The sequence below is a fragment of the Ahaetulla prasina genome, chromosome 1, assembly GCF_028640845.1.
Source record: "Ahaetulla prasina isolate Xishuangbanna chromosome 1, ASM2864084v1, whole genome shotgun sequence".
NCBI classification, from domain to species: Eukaryota; Metazoa; Chordata; class Lepidosauria; order Squamata; family Colubridae; genus Ahaetulla; species Ahaetulla prasina.
The window spans coordinates 60,127,812-60,149,045 of record NC_080539.1 but is presented as its reverse complement, the minus strand read 5'-3'; the positions used below and the strand labels follow the sequence as shown (position 1 = coordinate 60,149,045).

Here is a 21,234-nt window from a genome sequence, read left to right as displayed (position 1 = left end):
TCTCCCGTGTAAAATTGGAAGTGTCTTGGCGATCTTTCGACAAAGTCTCATTCATCATCTTCAGGCTTCAGACTTCGTCGAAACGTCGCCAAGACACTTCCAATTTTACGCGGGACAAAACCCGAATAACCAAAGACCTATATATAAACACCAAAAACCTCAGAAAACAAATATAAATATATATATATATATATATATATATATATATAAATATATATATATATATATATATATATATATATATAAATATATATATAAATATATAATATAAATATATAAATATATATATATATAGCGCATGCGCCAAGATGGCGGTGGCGATCTTCGGTGCGGTCATGGCTTTTCCAGGGGTCTGGGACCGAGAGGGGTCTTCTTTAGCCCTCGGTCCCAGACCCTTCAGCAGAACATCAGAGGAGGCGTTTGAGCTGAGGCAGCCGCGAGCCTCGGAACAGCTGATAGGCTCGGCGGTAGGCTCGGCGGTTTTCCTCAGCGTCTCCTCGGGGCGGTGGTTGTTTGGCGGTGGGCCCGGCGGCTTGGCGGCTTGGCGACTCTGGTGGCGCCTCTGACGCTTTCTTGGTGGCGGCTCTGCCCGGACTCGGCGGCTCTGCTCTGGCGACTCTGCCCTGGCGCCTGTTATGGCAGTTTAGCCCTGGCGTTTGCCATGCCTGCCTGGGCCTGCGGAAGATCGGCGGCCCAGTCACGGCCCAATGGCGGCCCTGCGATCCTGCGGTAGCCCTTCGGTAGCTCAGTGGCCCCCTCGGCGGCCCGGCAGCTCCCTCGGCGTCTCCCCACCTTCCTGGGGGTGGTGGCCGTGGCGGGCGCTGCGGGCCTTTGGGTCTGGCGGCGGTGGCGGCGGCGGCGGCCCCCCCCCAGGGGCTAGGGGCTTTTTTTTCCAATGGTGCTGGATGGGACTTGGCTGGACTTCTCTCCCTTGGAGCCTGGCGTTTTCCTCGGCTTATCCTTCGGACTTCTGTTGGGGCCTTGCTGGGCCTCTGGCTGGGGTGATGGCCACGGCGGTCGCGCTTGGCTTCCGGGTATCGGCGGCGATGGCGGCGGCGGCGGATGGCCCCCCCACCCCCAGGGACTGAGGGTTTTCGATCAAGGCCGGAGAACGGTTTTTCCATCAATGCCAGAGAGGAGGAGAGACGAGAAGATCGTCCGCTGAGTGGTAGTGGCGGAGGGTCAAATGTTGCCATCTGGAGGGTTTCGCCCCTCGGAGGAGGACTCGGAGGTGTGGCTGGCCCTTTTTTAGACCCTCGGCAGCTCGGCCTAGGACTGTTCAAGATCAGGCCTGGAGCAAGCCTGGAGCAACTGGGTATGGAGTCCCTGACATCAAGGCCCATATGGACTTTAACACCAATTGACTGACCTGACGGAGAATGGCTAGTCATCTGTACCTGGGGCGAGTGGGACCGTTTGTGTTAGAGGGCAGAATAACGGCCCCATGGAGCCCGGGAAGTCCACGGCTCATATCACCAGCCAGAGAGCCTAACCTTGCTATAATAACCGCGCTACAATAACATCTTGACATTTTGACCGGCCTGGATGGACTGCTGACCGTTTTGTACTTTATTTATTCATGCGAAGATTTTCAACCGCGGACCTTCTTGCCCTGCGAGACTCCCCTCTCTCGCAGGTCTGGCCCTCCACATTATCGAGGGCACATCTTGAGGACGGGTTTTGGAACCCCGAGAGATGGCATGCGAAATCTAGGAGGCTTAGGGGATTTTTAATGAACTCTTTTAGTCGTTTTTTATTGGGGGATTTTAAGGGGAATTTTAAGGGGGGGAGGGATAGGGCGGGTGATGGGGGTAGCCTGTTGGGGGGGAAACCAGCTCCAGTGCATGCTCGTGGCGACTATCAAATAGGTTCGGAGGTTATGGGGGGGGAGTGTGTTCCTTTGTGTGAGGTGAGTCCATCTGCATGGTAAGTGGGAGGGGCAGATATGGCGGAAGGGGATCGCATCGGTTTAGGGGTCACGCGTTCGATGTATACAGGCGATCGCGCGTGCCCGATCCCCTGACTTCTCCTGCCTCGGATGGTCAAGACCCTCAGAGCCTGGGCCTTCGCCTGATGTTATGTAACGCACGGTCCGTGGCCAATAAGGCCCCTAATACATGATCTGATTCAGGGGTGCCACGGATATTATAGGCGCATGGAGACCTGGTTGGGCACTGAAGGGGCGTGCCCTGGTTGAGATGTGCCCACCGGGTTTCCGTGCATTCCATCAGCCGAGGCCCAGGGTAGGGGTGGGGGTGGCGGTTGTTATTAAAGAGAGTCTAGAGCCAAGGAGGCCACTGTACCTCAGATTGCCGGGTGTGAATCCTCTTTGTGAGGTGGGGTCATAGATGTCAGATGGGCTTGCTGGTCGCACCTGGCTCCTTGCTGCGTGACAGCCGCCCTGCCCGAGCTTCTGGAGGTGCTTGCCGGGGTGGCAGTGGAGACCCCCAGACTTTTAGTCATGGGGGACTTTAACTTGCCATCTGCTGGCTCGTCATTGTCAGTAGCTCGGGAGTTCATGGCCTCCATGTCCGCCCTGGACCTGACTCAAGTAGTGATGGCCCTACTCACATCGGGGGAGGCACACTGGACCTGATTTTCATCTCTGGTCAGTGGTTGAAGGATCTGGACTTGAGAGATATAGTCACAGAACCTTTGTCATGGTCAGATCACTCTCTCCTTCGCCTGGACTTTCTGACCGCTACCCAACACCGCAGGGAGACGGAACCACTACGTTGGTACCGCCCCAGGCGCCTGATGGACCCAGAGAGGTTTCGGACGGAGCTTGGGCCATTCCCTGAGGGTCTGGCTCACGGCACGGCAGAGGAACTAGCCGCAGCCTGGGAACGGGCTGCGGCTGGGGCTTTAGACCGTGTCGTGCCTCTGCGGCCTCTGACCCGCGCAGATCCCAACCGCCCTTGGTTCTCCGAGGAGCTGAGGGGATGAAACGCCGGAGAAGACGCCTAGAGAGTTCTTGGAGGTCCAGCCGCTCAGAGGTTGATCGGACACTAGTTAGATCCTATACTAGACCTACCTAGTGGCACTGAGGGAAGCGAGGCGTTGTTACGCCTCCTCCCTCATTGCGCCGGCAGATAACCGCCCAGCTGCCCTGTTTGGTGACCCGCTCCCTCCTTCACCAGGGGAGCGGGATGACCCGTGCAGGGACGCGTTGAGGAGTTTAACGTTATCTATACGATAAAATCGCTTCAGCTGGGACGGTCTGGACCAAAATTGTGGCGATTCGGACGGGCGTCTGAGGCGGTCTTGGGTGAGATTCTCTGGGATGAGTTTGACTCTGTAATTCTATTCTATTCTATTCTATTCTATTCTATTCTATTCTATTCTATTCTATTCTATTCTATTCTATTCTATTCTATTCTATTCTATTCTATTCTATTCTATTCTATTCTATTCTATTCTATTCTATTTTATTCTATTCTATTCTATTCTATTCTATTCTATTCTATTCTATTCTATTCTATTCTATTCTATTCTATTCTATTCTATTCTATTCTATTCTATTCTATTCTATTCTATTCTATTCTATTCTATTCTATTCTATTCTATTCTATTCTATTCTATTCTATTCTATTCTATTCTATTCTATTCTATTCTATTCTATTCTATTCTATTCTATTCTATTCTATTCTATTCTATTCTATTCTATTCTATTCTATTCTATTCTATTCTATTCTATTCTATTCTATTCTATTCTATTCTATTCTATTCTATTCTATTCTATTCTATTCTATTCTATTCTATTCTATTCTATTCTATTCTATTCTATTCTATTCTATTCTATTCTATTCTATTCTATTCTATTCTATTCTATTCTATTCTATTCTATTCTATTCTATTCTATTCTATTCTATTCTATTCTATTCTATTCTATTCTATTCTATTCTATTCTATTCTATTCTATTCTATTCTATTCTATTCTATTCTATTCTATTCTATTCTATTCTATTCTATTCTATTCTATTCTATTCTATTCTATTCTATTCTATTCTATTCTATTCTATTCTATTCTATTCTATTCTATTCTATTCTATTCTATTCTATTCTATTCTATTCTATTCTATTCTATTCTATTCTATTCTATTCTATTCTATTCTATTCTATTCTATTCTATTCTATTCTATTCTATTCTATTCTATTCTATTCTATTCTATTCTATTCTATTCTATTCTATTCTATTCTATTCTATTCTATTCTATTCTATTCTATTCTATTCTATTCTATTCTATTCTATTCTATTCTATTCTATTCTATTCTATTCTATTCTATTCTATTCTATTCTATTCTATTCTATTCTATTCTATTCTATTCTATTCTATTCTATTCTATTCTATTCTATTCTATTCTATTCTATTCTATTCTATTCTATTCTATTCTATTCTATTCTATTCTATTCTATTCTATTCTATTCTATTCTATTCTATTCTATTCTATTCTATTCTATTCTATTCTATTCTATTCTATTCTATTCTATTCTATTCTATTCTATTCTATTCTATTCTATTCTATTCTATTCTATTCTATTCTATTCTATTCTATTCTATTCTATTCTATTCTATTCTATTCTATTCTATTCTATTCTATTCTATTCTATTCTATTCTATTCTATTCTATTCTATTCTATTCTATTCTATTCTATTCTATTCTATTCTATTCTATTCTATTCTATTCTATTCTATTCTATTCTATTCTATTCTATTCTATTCTATTCTATTCTATTCTATTCTATTCTATTCTATTCTATTCTATTCTATTCTATTCTATTCTATTCTATTCTATTCTATTCTATTCTATTCTATTCTATTCTATTCTATTCTATTCTATTCTATTCTATTCTATTCTATTCTATTCTATTCTATTCTATTCTATTCTATTCTATTCTATTCTATTCTATTCTATTCTATTCTATTCTATTCTATTCTATTCTATTCTATTCTATTCTATTCTATTCTATTCTATTCTATTCTATTCTATTCTATTCTATTCTATTCTATTCTATTCTATTCTATTCTATTCTATTCTATTCTATTCTATTCTATTCTATTCTATTCTATTCTATTCTATTCTATTCTATTCTATTCTATTCTATTCTATTCTATTCTATTCTATTCTATTCTATTCTATTCTATTCTATTCTATTCTATTCTATTCTATTCTATTCTATTCTATTCTATTCTATTCTATTCTATTCTATTCTATTCTATTCTATTCTATTCTATTCTATTCTATTCTATTCTATTCTATTCTATTCTATTCTATTCTATTCTATTCTATTCTATTCTATTCTATTCTATTCTATTCTATTCTATTCTATTCTATTCTATTCTATTCTATTCTATTCTATTCTATTCTATTCTATTCTATTCTATTCTATTCTATTCTATTCTATTCTATTCTATTCTATTCTATTCTATTCTATTCTATTCTATTCTATTCTATTCTATTCTATTCTATTCTATTCTATTCTATTCTATTCTATTCTATTCTATTCTATTCTATTCTATTCTATTCTATTCTATTCTATTCTATTCTATTCTATTCTATTCTATTCTATTCTATTCTATTCTATTCTATTCTATTCTATTCTATTCTATTCTATTCTATTCTATTCTATTCTATTCTATTCTATTCTATTCTATTCTATTCTATTCTATTCTATTCTATTCTATTCTATTCTATTCTATTCTATTCTATTCTATTCTATTCTATTCTATTCTATTCTATTCTATTCTATTCTATTCTATTCTATTCTATTCTATTCTATTCTATTCTATTCTATTCTATTCTATTCTATTCTATTCTATTCTATTCTATTCTATTCTATTCTATTCTATTCTATTCTATTCTATTCTATTCTATTCTATTCTATTCTATTCTATTCTATTCTATTCTATTCTATTCTATTCTATTCTATTCTATTCTATTCTATTCTATTCTATTCTATTCTATTCTATTCTATTCTATTCTATTCTATTCTATTCTATTCTATTCTATTCTATTCTATTCTATTCTATTCTATTCTATTCTATTCTATTCTATTCTATTCTATTCTATTCTATTTCTAGTCTATTCTATTCTTAATTCATATTCATATTCTATTCTATTCTATTCTATTCTATTCTATTCTATTCTATTCTATTCTATTCTATTCTATTCTATTCTATTCTATTCTATTTTTTGTTCTTGTCTCATTTCTGTTTTTTGGAATGAGGTCTGCAATATGGCTTTTGGCCTGGAAAATTTACTTCTCCTTGACTCACATAGCAAATCTAAAAAAGAGGGATCATAAGCAAGAGATGCAATTACAATAATCCAGTACAGTAAACTTTTCTTTGTATATATAGTTTAAAGTAGTTTTCAATCAGCTTCTAATAAAGATACAAATCTATCATAAATTCATACACGCCTTTAAAAAGCAAGCATTTAAGTATATTTAAGTATAATGTACATTTTTAACTTAACTTTATTTTTTTTCTTTTAAAATGCTTTTAAAAGTTAAAAAAACTTAGCCTAGATTATTTGGAAATGCAAAGATGTATACCAGATTGGTGCTTCTGGCTTCAGTAGAACTAATCAGCCTTAAATCTGAGCAAGTTGATTTAACTGGATTACATATGAAGTTGCAAGTGAATTAAAAAGAGCATAAAAAAGAGCTCGCTGGCACTGAGCAGTTAGAAACAAAATAAAACAAGCTCCTGGCTTTAACTCCATGGAACACAAAACAGCATCAATAGAACTAAGACAAAATGAGGTCAGGTGGGGTCACTGAGGATGAGAAGGACTCCACCCAGGACTCTGTCATATTTTTTTGCAAAGTAAAGCTGCAATCTTGGGCTTGATTTATTTGAGAATAAGTTGCACTGTGCTGAACTGGATTTGCTTCTAAGAAAGCATGCAGAGGACAAAGCTGAAACACTGTAATGATAAACATGTTTATATATGTTAGAATCAGTATGACACACTGAATAAAGTGTATCTAGCCAGCCCTTGTGAATGCCAATAAATGTCATATTCTATGTATATTTATTATTTTTTTAGCCCTAAATCTCACTGTGGCAACAGGAGCATATATTGCTTGGATCATTCCAGAAAGTTACAAATTATGTTCCCCTCATGCTAGTAAAATAAGCAAACTGACACCTTGTCTGTTGTAGCTTCAGGATTTTGATTTCCCCCCCCCCTCAGCAGAACCACAATTTAATTTAAACAGGAACCACTAGTTACTAGTGGACATAAACTGTTTCAACTCCTACCCTCAAAACGATGCTATAGAGCACTGCACACCAGAACAACTAGACACAAGAACAGTTTTTCCCCGAAGGCCATCACTCTGCTAAACAAATAATTCCATCAACACTGTCAGACTATTTACTGAATCTGCACTACTATTAATCTTCTCATAGTTCCCATCACCAATCTCTTTCCATTTATGACTGTATGACTATAACTTGTTGCTGGCAATCCTTATGATTTATATTGATATATTGACCATCAATTGTGTTGTAAATGTTGTACCTTGATGAACGATCTTTTCTTTTATGTACACTGAGAACATATGCACCAAGACAAATTCCTTGTGTGTCCAATCACACTTGGCCAATAAAAATTCTATTCTATTTTAATGACTGAGCTACAGCCCCCACACAGTTGCAAAAGGTGTACACTACAGTCACAGATTTGTAATTTTTAATATAGCAAAAGAGAAGAATTATCAAACAGACGATTGCAGATTAATCAGGTTATCTATGTGTAATTTTAATATAGCAAAAGAGAAGAATTATCAAACAGACGATTGCAGATTAATCAGGTTATCTATGTGTAATTTTAATATAGCAAAAGAGAAGAATTATCAAACAGACGATTGCAGATTAATCAGGTTATCTATGTGTAATTTTAATATAGCAAAAGAGAAGAATTATCAAACAGACGATTGCAGATTAATCAGGTTATCTATGTGTAATTTTAATATATATATATGTATATATATGTATATATATATGTATATATATGTATATATATATATATATATGTATGTATGTATATGTATATATATGTATATATATATATATATTTTCATCTGTAACCAGACAGCAAATTACTAAACTGGGGCAACAAATTAAACAGATCAAAAATATGAAAAGAAATTGGGACAACCATAACAGGAAATTGCAGAGACAATCCAAGCTATGAAACTGGGAAAAGCCCTTGTTCTTGATGGCTTTCCAACTGAGTGTGCAGTACAGAAGTTTTATAGACTTATTAGTATCTAAGTGCATTTTTCTCCTCAATGTGTTGTGTTTATCAGTGTAGTTTCACATTGTATTTTTATGCTGTTTTAGCTTTGTAACCCGCCTATGTTAGTCTTTGGATTTGGCAATCTATAAATCTAATTTAGTAGCAAAAATAAGTTAAGAGTGAAAAACCTATTAAGGCTGGATCTTAATGTTAAGAATTCATCTCAAGGCCTAACTTTACAGAAATTTGCCACGCGACTTAAAAAAAAAAAGAATAAAAGTTAAAAAAAAACTTAGCCTAGATTATTTGGAAATGCAAAGATGTATACCAGATTGGTGCTTCTGGCTTCAGTAGAACTAATCAGCCTTAAATCTGAGCAAGTTGATTTAACTGGATTACATATGAAGTTGCAAGTGAATTAAAAAGAGCATAAAAAAGAGCTCGCTGGCACTGAGCAGTTAGAAACAAAATAAAACAAGCTCCTGGCTTTAACTCCATGGAACACAAAACAGCATCAATAGAACTAAGACAAAATGAGGTCAGGTGGGGTCACTGAGGATGAGAAGGACTCCACCCAGGACTCTGTCATATTTTTTTGCAAAGTAAAGCTGCAATCTTGGGCTTGATTTATTTGAGAATAAGTTGCACTGTGCTGAACTGGATTTGCTTCTAAGAAAGCATGCAGAGGACAAAGCTGAAACACTGTAATGATAAACATGTTTATATATGTTAGAATCAGTATGACACACTGAATAAAGTGTATCTAGCCAGCCCTTGTGAATGCCAATAAATGTCATATTCTATGTATATTTATTATTTTTTTAGCCCTAAATCTCACTGTGGCAACAGGAGCATATATTGCTTGGATCATTCCAGAAAGTTACAAATTATGTTCCCCTCATGCTAGTAAAATAAGCAAACTGACACCTTGTCTGTTGTAGCTTCAGGATTTTGATTCCCCCCCCCTCAGCAGAACCACAATTTAATTTAAACAGGAACCACTAGTTACTAGTGGACATAAACTGTTATTAGTTGGACATAAACTGTTTCAACTCCTACCCTCAAAACGACGCTATAGAGCACTGCACACCAGAACAACTAGACACAAGAACAGTTTTTCCCCGAAGGCCATCACTCTGCTAAACAAATAATTCCATCAACACTGTCAGACTATTTACTGAATCTGCACTACTATTAATCTTCTCATAGTTCCCATCACCAATCTCTTTCCATTTATGACTGTATGACTATAACTTGTTGCTGGCAATCCTTATGATTTATATTGATATATTGACCATCAATTGTGTTGTAAATGTTGTACCTTGATGAACGTATCTTTTCTTTTATGTACACTGAGAACATATGCACCAAGACAAATTCCTTGTGTGTCCAATCACACTTGGCCAATAAAAATTCTATTCTATTCTATTCTATTCTATTCTATTCTATTCTATTCTATTCTATTCTATTCTATTCTATTCTATTCTATTTTAATGACTGAGGTACAGCCCCCACACAGTTGCAAAAGGTGTACACTACAGTCACAGATTTGTAATTTTTAATATAGCAAAAGAGAAGAATTATCAAACAGACGATTGCAGATTAATCAGGTTATCTATGTGTAATTTTAATTAAATGCAAATGAAATGAAATCAGTTTTATTTTTTGTTCTTGTCTCATTTCTGTTTTTTGGAATGAGGTCTGCAATATGGCTTTTGGCCTGGAAAATTTACTTCTCCTTGACTCACATAGCAAATCTAAAAAAGAGGGATCATAAGCAAGAGATGCAATTACAATAATCCAGTACAGTAAACTTTTCTTTGTATATATAGTTTAAAGTAGTTTTCAATCAGCTTCTAATAAAGATACAAATCTATCATAAATTCATACACGCCTTTAAAAAGCAAGCATTTAAGTATATTTAAGTATAATGTACATTTTTAACTTAACTTTATTTTTTTTCTTTCTGCAATCCTGATAAATGGTAAATTTAAAGAATGAGATTTTTCTGCTAGTGCGTGAGATCTCTTCTCATAAACTACATTTCCCAAAGTGTCCAAAGAAAAGAGAATGAATATTACAATCTATTTAACTATAGTGTTTAAATGTGTTGTAGAAAAATGTCGCATATTAAAAAAACATATAAGGACAGCAACAATCAAAGCTTTACCTGATATAGTTCTATCCGTTGTTCTGATACACGAGCTTTCGGATTCTGTAAGCGGAAGACTCTAAATTCTGCTTTCACTAGGTTGGAAGCATTTTTCTCCATCGCTGAGACATCAAACCTCACTCTTCTAAAGTACGGATTTTGATTGCTTGTTGAGATGAAATCTGCAAGAAATTAAAATTATAAAGACATTGCTTTTTTTTTAATACAGGCTTCAACATAAGACAGACCCCAGAAACAATGACGGAAATGTCTGTAGGATGATACAACTTCCAGCAATCAATTTTGATATCATTACTTTTTAAGCGGATAAACAAACATATGTGTTTGGTTACAGAAACAGCAGATTAATAGTGATCAGAAAAAAAAACACATGCCCAAGTTTATTTCAGGGCATGCATTTAACCCTATTCTTTGAAAGCAACCAACTATTATAAATTTTGACTATTATATTTTTAAAAATGACCCAAATAGTTCCATAGTGGAACTAAAAACCAGTAGTTATTAGTTTGCAATGGCGATTTCAAACAGGAAAGCCCAACCTCCCTCTGTTAGGCAGCCCTGAAATGTGCTGGGATTACATTTACCAGAATTCCCAGCAAAACTCGGTATGAGTGATCCCATTTGCATTAGAGCTAACCATAAGTGGGAGAACCTATATACGGTAATCTCCTGGAGAGCTATTTGTTGCCTAACCTACAACAGTTGCTCAAATCTTTTGAGAACAAACCTGGGGTTAGAAAATAGTCAAGGCTCTGTTAGTTTCTTTGTTTTTTTTCTAAGTATTGATCTATTTTTCCAGATAGAAGTGTATTTTTCTTCATTTGTTTCTTATTTTTGTGATGTAAGCTAGCCAGTGTTATTTCAAAGTTGGGTAGCTCTAAATCTAATGCAATAAATATATCCGCAAATAAAGAAGTAAAAAGAAATGCTTGTCTGTACTTCACCAGCAATAGTTGTGAGGCAACTGAGAGCAAGTATCCCAACTGATTTGGTCGGGGTGAATGAAGCAACAGAACAACGCAATCATATCCTGTTTCTCTTTTGTAATTAGCCATAAATATATGGTATCCACTATGGGTGGGTTGGAGAAATACTAATCATTCCCCCTTTTTTGCTTTGCTTTTAAAAATTAGTCCCATGTGCCTCTGCAGACAAGTGATCAAAGCAGGTGAGCAGGAGTTGCAAGGATAGTTATACTTTTCGACTACCCTGCTGCCTCTTTGATCAGCCCCTTGACATACTAACCAAAGCATTGGAGTAATATGCCACAACAGCTGATGAGTTGTAAGCCCATAAAAAACCATGGCCACACATTTGGCAACTAACTGCCCACAGAATAACTATTTCTAAACCGTGAATGCATGTTCATGCACAGCCTAGCTCAGCAAACCATGCTGTGGTTATTGTGTAGTGAGAAAGTGCCAACTGAGGCAACAATGTCGACTTCAAAATCTTCATAGCTTACACTGACCACAGCTTTCACCACTTGGAAAGTGGTGAACCATCCCTGAATAACACTTTCAGATTTGAAAACACTCAAGAAAAGGAAGCAGTTCAGCCACAGTCATACCCACTGAATAGTTTATTTTTAAAAATAAAATAAAATATAAATATAAATAACTTTAGATGTAAAAGCTGGTCTAGCATATTGATACCCCCTGATTGCAAAGAGAGGTCCTCAGATTCATTTTTAGGGTCTGTAGTTTGCAAAGATTTCAGAGAGCAGTGGTGAAAAGGCTCAGTGCCCCGTTACAAATCCTGGGGCCTAAAGAGAGCAATGTCACTTTTCAACATCATATTCTCCAATGCTGTTTTGTAGCATTTACTTGCATGTTTTATTTTACATCTCTGTTTACTATATAATAAATTTAGGATTAGCCAATAAAGTATTCCTTAACAGAATATCACAAAGTTTCCACATTTGAGGTTGAGCTTTTCAAGATAAACACAGACATTACCAGCAAAGAGTAGTTAACATACAGTGGTGAAATCCAATTTTTTTTACTACCGGTTCTGTGGGCCGGTGCGGTTTGGTGGGCGTGGCAGGGGAAGGATACTGCAAATTCCACATTCCCTCCCCATTCCTAGGGGAAGGGTATTACATAATCTCCATTCCCACCCCACTCTGGAGCCAGCCAGAGGTGGTATTTGCCGGTTCTCCGAACTACTCAAAATTTCTGCTACCAGTTCTCCAGAACCTGTGAGAACCTGCTGGATTTCACCCCTGGGTACATATGCTTAGGGTCTGCAATCAGTTAAAAAAAACCAAAGTAAAAAAAATATTGATACAAATACTGAAAGTATAAATTATTATGAACTACATAATTAGCAGTATAATTATTTTATGTCCATTTATAAGGATACATGAAATTTTATTAGATTGACAAATTTCCATGGTTGAAACCTTAGATTAGCAGAAAATTGCAGATCATCCCCATGTATTTTCAATTACTGTTTAAGGGCAGAAAATATCAATCATTTAAAGAAAAGACATTTATTGAAATCAATCAGTCACTTTATCCATAGCCAGCTGCTGTTCAAGTGATTTCTGTACTGCTTTTTGATTGATGAGTTTATTCATTAAAGTGTCAAAAAGATATTTGTGTAGCAAAAATCCTTACTGTTAAAAATCTATTAAAAGGATTAAGCTCTCTTAGAGATCTTAGAGATCTCTTAGCAAATGGGCAATGATGGCTGGGGACAATGACAATTTAATTTCATGTGTCTGGAGAGCTACTGAGTGGGGAATCTGTCTAAAACAACCCTTTATCTTTATTAAAGGTGAACTCATAATACTTAAGAAATTGCTTTCTAAGCTATATTTCATCATTTTCTAAAAAATTCCAAAAATGGAGGATTAGTATTCATTAGATTAGTATAAACCAGTGCTTTTTCACACTTGTTGATTTTAAGATGTATGGATTTCCAGAATTCTCCATACTGACTGGGGAATTTTGGGAGCTGAAGTCCACAAAGTTGCTAAAGTAGGGATGATTAAATTGGTTCCATTGAAAATTTGAGTTTTCCTTTACCTACTCTGGCGTTCTTGAATAGGTCATCACTGAATTGATCATCATCAGTTGGTGATGTCATCCAGTAGGTAATGTCTCTCAGTAGGTCATCATTATCCAAAGAAATAAGAAATCTTATTGGATTTTCTTAGTCCTTGTCAAGGTCAAACTGAAATGCCAGGTGGTTAGTACCACATCCACAAGATTAATAAGCGACTTTATCCAAAAGCTCAGCTAATCATTTCAAGTCATTGAGACAAAGCTGAAAAACTGAGATTTCTATAAAATAATTTCTACAACTGAATAGAGAATTATTAGGCTACTGTCCAGTCCCAGGTTATAATTCTGGGTACTCCATAGAAATCATACTTAAAGTTAAGCATCCTTCCCAATGTAAATTATCCTCTCTGATCTATAATAGTTCAGATCAGAAAGGCCCCAGGCTCAGCCAAGCTTTTCAAGCAAGGGGCAGGTTGAGGATTAAGGGTCAGGGACAGTGGGCCACCTGGGCAGTGATAGTCTATCAGCAGTCTGCTTGCTGATACAGTAGCATGCTTATATGGTTCCTGTACTCTTTGGCATGCTGACCCCATGGAGCCAAAGGGGGATGGTGGTTTTCAAACTAAGTTTGTCAATCCTTATTCCAGAAGTAAGAGTCATATGCCACTTCCTTTTCATTTACAATACTGTTGTGGTCCGCCAGCAGCCTGCGGAGCTGGCAACGGAGTCAGACAGTGATGAGGCTGAGGAAGAACATGGGCCAGTCCTGGAGACTGAGGAAGGCCCGGATGAGGGCTCTGCATCGGAGGCAGAGGTGGGCCAGGGCCATCAGGGAGTGATGTGCGGACTCCAGAGGCTGACAGTAGTGAGGCAGAGGAACAGGAGGAGCCTGTTCCTAATGCACGCACGAGAAGAGCTGCCAGAAGGCAAGAGAAGCTCAAGCAAAGAGGATATCTTGGGAGTAGGGCCAAGAGATGATTGGCCCCTCCCATAAGGCTTAAAAGACCAGCAACGGCATTTGGGCTCTTTGCCAGAAAACAACGTTGATAGCTTTGTCTTGTTGCATTTGTTTTGTAACGGTGTCTTCTGAACTTTTGCCAAGAAAGGCCTTTGGCAGTTTGCCTAATTGGACCAAGGTTGGTGATAAGACTGAGGAATTGTGTTGGGAGGAATTTGCTTTAGTTTAGTTGACCTACTCTGAGAATGAGTTAATTCTCAACTGTTATAATAAAGTTTGTTTGTTTTTACACTGACTGAGTTTCCTAATACCTACTTGGGCCTGGGTCACAACAAATACACTGCAAAGTGTTATGTTCACAGATGTTTGCCAAACCTTTAGAAATCTGCCCATTTCACAGGAATAAACATAGTTGAAAATCTGCTCCATTTCAGCTTTAAATGCAGCTCCCCCACCATTTTTTTTCTTTTCTAGAGTGCCAGACGCATCAAACTTTCTTTGATATGTTGTCCTAAATGAGTGGAACTAATTCAATATATTTCCTGTTGCATGGAGACATAAACAACTTTTCTTATTTGGAAGAAAAGGCAGACTATCCAGGACAGCCTTTATTGATTTGCTCAATGTCTCTCATTCACATGTGCTAACAGGAACTGAGATCAATCAAATCATTCCCGTAAAGGTGGTTAATAAACTTCCTTCCTTCCTTCCTTCCTTCCTTCCTTCCTTCCTTCCTTCCTTCCTTCCTTCCTTCCTTCCCCTTCCCTTCCCTTCCCTTCCCTTTCCTTCCCTCCTCCCTCTTTGCTGAACCTTATTTACAGCAGCCACAGGCTGGGCTTTGATGCTCTGTGTGAAAATGTGTGACTGCAAATATTTATAAGAATCACTTGATTGTGATTAAAAGTTTTTGTAATGCTCTAGCTCCCTAAACCTCTGTCTACTAGGTCTGTGTTGCTATTTAAGTTTCATCTGATAACATAAATTAATTAAAGCAAACAAAAAAGCACAATGAGCACAAACCAGTCCCTTCTGCTCGGGGAAAAGCCATTCTTTCTGGCCTGTTTAGAGTTTCCTCCCTGAACCACATATGGGCTTCTGTCCAGAAGTGTCTCCTCCCTGTTATGAAATGTGGTAACTGACAGATTTGCATGGAAAGCAAATCCAAATGAAGCAGTTATTAGCTGGCCACTAAATGACTTTCTGGCATGATCCCATGCTCCTTTGTTGCCCAGGGAGCAAAAATGTCAGGCTTCCTCTAAAAACAAAACAAAACAAAACAACCTCCAACAAAAAACATGGCCTCCAACTGGAATCCCAATCTATGCCTAAATACTTCCTTCCCTCACTCCTATCTCTTTTGATATTCTGATGAAAATGTATTGAAGGGCAGTTGTTTCAGTCTATGGCAGTGTCTCTCAATCTGGGCAATTTAAGGTGTGTGGACCCAACTTCCAGAATTCCCCATGCTCACTGGAGAATCCCGGGAGTTGAAATCCACACCTTAAAAATTAGAAAGGTTAAGAAACTTTGGTCTATGGGCAGGCCTGTCAAACTGACAGCCTGCGAGCCAGACGTGTCACGCACAGGCCATGCCCATCCCGGCTCTGCAAAGGAAAAAAAAGTCATGATATGTCACATGATGCGATCAAGTTTGACACACATGGTCTATGGTGACCTAAAATCAGAAGTTTAGTAGCACCTTTTCCAACAAATTTTATTAAGGTATAAGCATTCAGGAGATGGACTGATGTAGGACTTGAATTGCAACAAATACAACTACCGTATATACTCGAATATAAGCCGATCCGAGTATAAGCCGAGGTCCCCAATTTTACCCCAAAAACTGGGGTAAACTGGGGACTCGAGTATAAGCCGAGGGTGGAAATGAGGCACCCACCGTTGAAACCTCCTCCTCAGCTGAGAAGGCTGGCGCTCCCGCCCGCCTCTCACTGCACCGCAGGGCTTCAGTCCGTAAAATGTGAAAAAGAAAAACTAGTATGTCGATATACTCGAGTATAAGCGAGGCTTAAAAAAAAAACTTGAGTATAAGTCAGATAGACCAGTATAAGTTTAGGACGTTTTACAGCACAAAAAATGTGCTGAAAAACTCGGCTTATACTCGAGTATATACGGTAGCTTTTTTTTTATCGCATTACAATTATTAACTGGTAATCTTCCTCACGTACAAATATATTTGCTTAAATAAATAATAAATGATGGGTAAAATGCAAAACAATAGGAGTCAAACAAAACAAATATGCACATATTCTAAAGGCAGTTTAATACCAAGTAAGTAGGAATTTGTGCCATTATTCCAATGATCATTTGAAGACCAAGGATTGGAAAAGATGCAGGATACAAGTTGTTAAAGCTTTCTCCTCTCCCCTCATTTCTCCATTTCAAATTATCCTTCGAAGTGATTCTTCTCACCCCCACCACACCTGTTTGCTATTTCTATAATGTATGCACCTATTAAGAGTGAAATGGGTTAAACCAAATTTCCCTATACTTTTCCAAACCTATTCATCATTAGAAATGGTTCAGAATAAAGGTCTTGGGGTTATGATGATGTTTCAGCTCATTACAAAATGGGGGAGGGGGTCTTTTTGGAATAAGCTCTCAGTGGCTGCTTGCATGTGCTGAAAAGATATGTGCGGCTATTTTCAGCTCCTTCAAAGCCTCTGGAATGATTGAGATTAAGTATCATGGCCTCATCTGTGGAAGACTCCTGAGAGGAACAAGACAGGTCAAATGATCCCACTGAACCATCTGCACCAGACGAACAAGATTTCAGCATAGTACCTGAGTTAGAATCATTCCCATTAGTCTTCTATCGGGTTAAAGCCATGCAGCCTAATTCCGCTGGGTTGAATGCTGGAAGTATGTCAGCATACTCTTGTAAGGGAGACCTACTCGGGAATGAAAGTCTGTTCAACAGATGACATAGTGCCTGGAGGCCATGCAACCAAATCAGGCCTAAAGAGCAGAAGCTGAGCTACTGAAAGGCAAATCAATAACTAAATAACCATATGACAGACCAGGATTAATGAGTTCTATTGACTAGGACATGGGTAACTGCAATCTCAAGTACACGGCTGTCAAACTCGCAGGCCACAGGCCGTACGCATCCCCTGCTGGCCCCGCCCCCATCCGGTTTAGGAAAAAAGTTCCAATACATTATGTGATGCTGCCATGATGCCACGAGTTTGACACCCCTGCTCTACTATAAAATTTGTGAACTACAGCATCTTGTAAAGTTGTTCTGCAGTTCTATATTACCTGGATGTTGACTTTCATTCTCCTCCTCATTCCTTTCAACCTTGATATCTCTTACTGACTTTTACTCTCTATACTATTTGGTATAGCTCTCTATGAACATCCCTTTTTGGAATTAAATCTGGGATATCACAACTACAGCTTGCCATGCCTATCTGTACCTAGGAAAGGAGAATGCAGTTTATAGAGAGTGTAACCACTAGTAATTTCTGATAATTGGCAAAACTATGTGATGCAATGTAATGGAGAAGCAAAGATACTTCAGAATGAAGACAACTGTCTTTATCGCTGACACAAACATTTAAAAACCTGTGCCTTTTAAAAACCAATTTCACCAAAGGAGAAAATAGAACAGAACTAATAGTAATTTACGAATACAATAGTACCCTGATACTCAACTGCTTTGAAACTCATCAAAGTTGAGAATGCATTTTTACATGAAAATTTGCCCCGGTACTACTCATTAGTTTGCTACTCAGTGCACAGCCTAGAACTGGTCAGTGTCAGCTATCTTGTGACTTACTACATTATTCCTTATGGGGAAAATGTGTTTGGTACTCATTGTTTTTGATACTCATTGTGCCTCCCAGAACCAATTAATGATGAGTACCGAGTATACTGTAGTATAACAACCAATTATTTTCAACAATCTTCAAATTTATTGTCATACTCTAGCTAGTGTGCTTCAACTCCTTAATGTATGAGCAATCATGGCCTCAGGAGGAACAAATGTTTCTATTTCACTCTAGTAAATCTGGGAGTGACATCTATATATAATTCTATGGATCACATCTGTTCATAGAAGCAACATGTCACATATTAAATGACTATTTTCAAAAACAGTTGTTTGGATTAAATTGACTTCTTTCTGTTTCATACAATACATTGAACGTATCTATGTATATTTTAAATATCTTTGTAAAAAAAATAATGGAGCATCATGCATTATGATAAAGTGGTGCTTTAATTAAGTATTTGAAGAACAACCAAATCATACCACAACAAGGGGTGAACTATCTGAGCAGGAGCTGAAAGACACTACTGGGACTGGTAATAGTACTTAAAATTATGAAAATAGAAGGGAAAAAAGAACATAGTTTTGAAATGATGACTGTAATTGGCTATTATACGCAGGAATGAATGAAGTTTAAATTCTTTCATGTGTCTGCATGTGAAAGTTGTCCCAGAACTGCTGATGTAATTTCCATCACATTTCAAAGTAGCTTCTCTGTCATTGGGCATTAAGCAGATAATCAGTTTTTCCACAATGTTCCTAGCAATGTCTATATCAACAATCTGAAAAATACTGATTCCTAGTAAATGGCTTAAAATACAAGGGCTTTACTCATTAAGAAATTGGCTGCTGTATGGGCAACATGTGTTCATTCCCCACAAGTTTCAAGTAGCTATTTTCTAGTTTATTGCTACTCCACAATCAAAACTGACTTGATCAGGGAAAAAGTGTTGTAATGGAGACACATAAGGCTGGTAGCCTTAGCAATGGACCATACAGTAGATGTGCACTCCAGGCTAAAATGCAATAAAACAATCTTGAGCTTCAGAGATACCCCCAGGAGAAAAAAAGACTATTCTTTCTATTGACTTTCTACAGAGCAGAACACCCTTAGAAGTGTCAAATATCTTGTTGCCTTTGTTAAAACAAGGCTTGCACAAACATAATGGGAGCACTATCAAAACTCACTCTGGCTTTGCTCATTTTGTCTGAGCAATCCCATAGCAGGTAATTGCTTGACAACAAAAAAACTAAGAATCTCTCTAATTTACTTTTTGTTCAGTCCTAAAACCACACAATAAAAATATAAATTATGATTAAAAGATGAGAAGGGAGAGAGCAGAATGGGGGGAAGTGGGATCTACTATTGGTTCATTAATCAGCTCCAGCATGATACTCCTCTATTGGGGGTCAAGGCCAACTGGCAGAGCTAGGTTTTCAGGCCTTATGGAAGGTCAGGAGGGTGAAGGAGATCTCACAGAAGGGGGCAATCTGTTCCTAAGGGCCAGTGCCATAGCACAGCAGATGCTTTTCCTGGATCCCGCCAGCCAAAATTGCATGACTAATGGAATCCACAGCAGGCCTCCTCTATCAGCATGGGTAGGGCTGTCCCATTGGGGTGAGACAGTTACTCAAGTAACCTGAACCCATTGCATGCAGGGCTTTAAAGGTAATAACCAACATCTTGAATTGCCCCAGAAGCAAACCAGCAGCCAGTGCAGCTCATGGAAGAGAGGCTAATATGGGCCACTCTAGAGGTCTGAGCTGCTACACTCTGCACCAGTTGTAGCTTGTGAATGATCTTCAAAATTAGCTCCACTTAAAAAGCATTTCAGTAGTATAGGATGACCAGGGCTTGAATGATTGAGCATGGGAACTCCTGATCCAGGAAAGATTGCAACTGGTGTATACAACCCAATTGTGCAAAGGCTCTCCTAGTTGCAGCTGCCACTTGCTCTTCAAGCAAGAATTGCAAATCCAGGAGAATCCCCAAGTTGTGAATTGGGTCTGGGATAGTACCACCCATCCAAAACTAAAGATGTCAAAGTCCCAGATCTTGATGCTCCATGCACGAGCACATATAATAATAATAATAATAATAATAATAATAATAATAATAATAATAATAATAATAATAATAATAATAATAATAATAATAATAATAATAATTTAATTTGTATACCACCCTTCTCCCGAAGGACTCAGGGTGGTGAACAGCCAAAATAAAATACAAAAGAAACAATACATACAATACTAAAAAACAACCCTTAAAAAACTTATTCAAATGGCCAAATTTAAAATGTAATAACGCCCTAAAAAATTGACAGAAATTTCAAATTTCAACATGCCTCTCCCAAATGCAATGTGAGCACCCCGCACATGTGCCCCGTCCCCGTGCATGTACCCCGCCCCTGCACATGCGCGTGACTCCCTCCTGCACACACACCCCTCCTACATCTGCCCTGCATGCTCCCTACCCCCACATATGCACATGCATCCCTGCGCATGCCCCTTCCCATGCACATGTGTGCATGTCCCTCGTGCATGCCCCCTACCCTCCAAAGAGACCCAAAGGCCAACTGGCCAGTGGGAAGCACGCACATATGCATAATGGGACCTGGCTTAGGACCTGGCTTAGGGACCTGGCTTAGGACCTGGCTTAGGACCCGGGTACTTACGAGACCGCCTGCTGCTACCCTATGCCTCCCACCGACCCGTACGCTCTCATAGAGAGGGTCTCCTCAGGGTGCCGTCCGCCAAACAGTGTCGGCTGGCGGCCCCCAGGAGTAGGGCCTTCTCTGTGGGAGCATCGACGCTCTGGAATGAACTCCCCCCTGGCCTACGTCAAGTGCCTGATCTTCGGACCTTCCGTCGTGAGCTAAAAACATACTTATTTATTCAAGCGGGACTGGCATAATAGTTTGATTTTAAATTGGGGTTTTATTAATATTCTTAAATATTTTAAATTTAATTTTAATTATTAGCCGTTTTTGTAATTTTGATATGTTTTAATTTGTTTTAATTGTACATATTTTGTATATTATCTCCG

General features: G+C 38.4%; 1 protein-coding gene across 3 annotated transcripts in view; it reads right to left on the bottom strand.

Annotated features, from left to right (window-relative positions):
* TGFB2 (transforming growth factor beta 2) overlaps positions 1-21,234 on the bottom strand; it is a 102,006-nt gene that overhangs the window by 18,056 nt on the left and 62,716 nt on the right. For all 3 annotated transcript variants that reach the window (XM_058165427.1, XM_058165425.1, XM_058165426.1), the window contains exon 2: positions 10,424-10,587. In XM_058165427.1, coding sequence (XP_058021410.1) covers positions 10,424-10,587 — 164 coding nt within the window. The remainder of the gene's footprint in view (positions 1-10,423; positions 10,588-21,234) is intronic.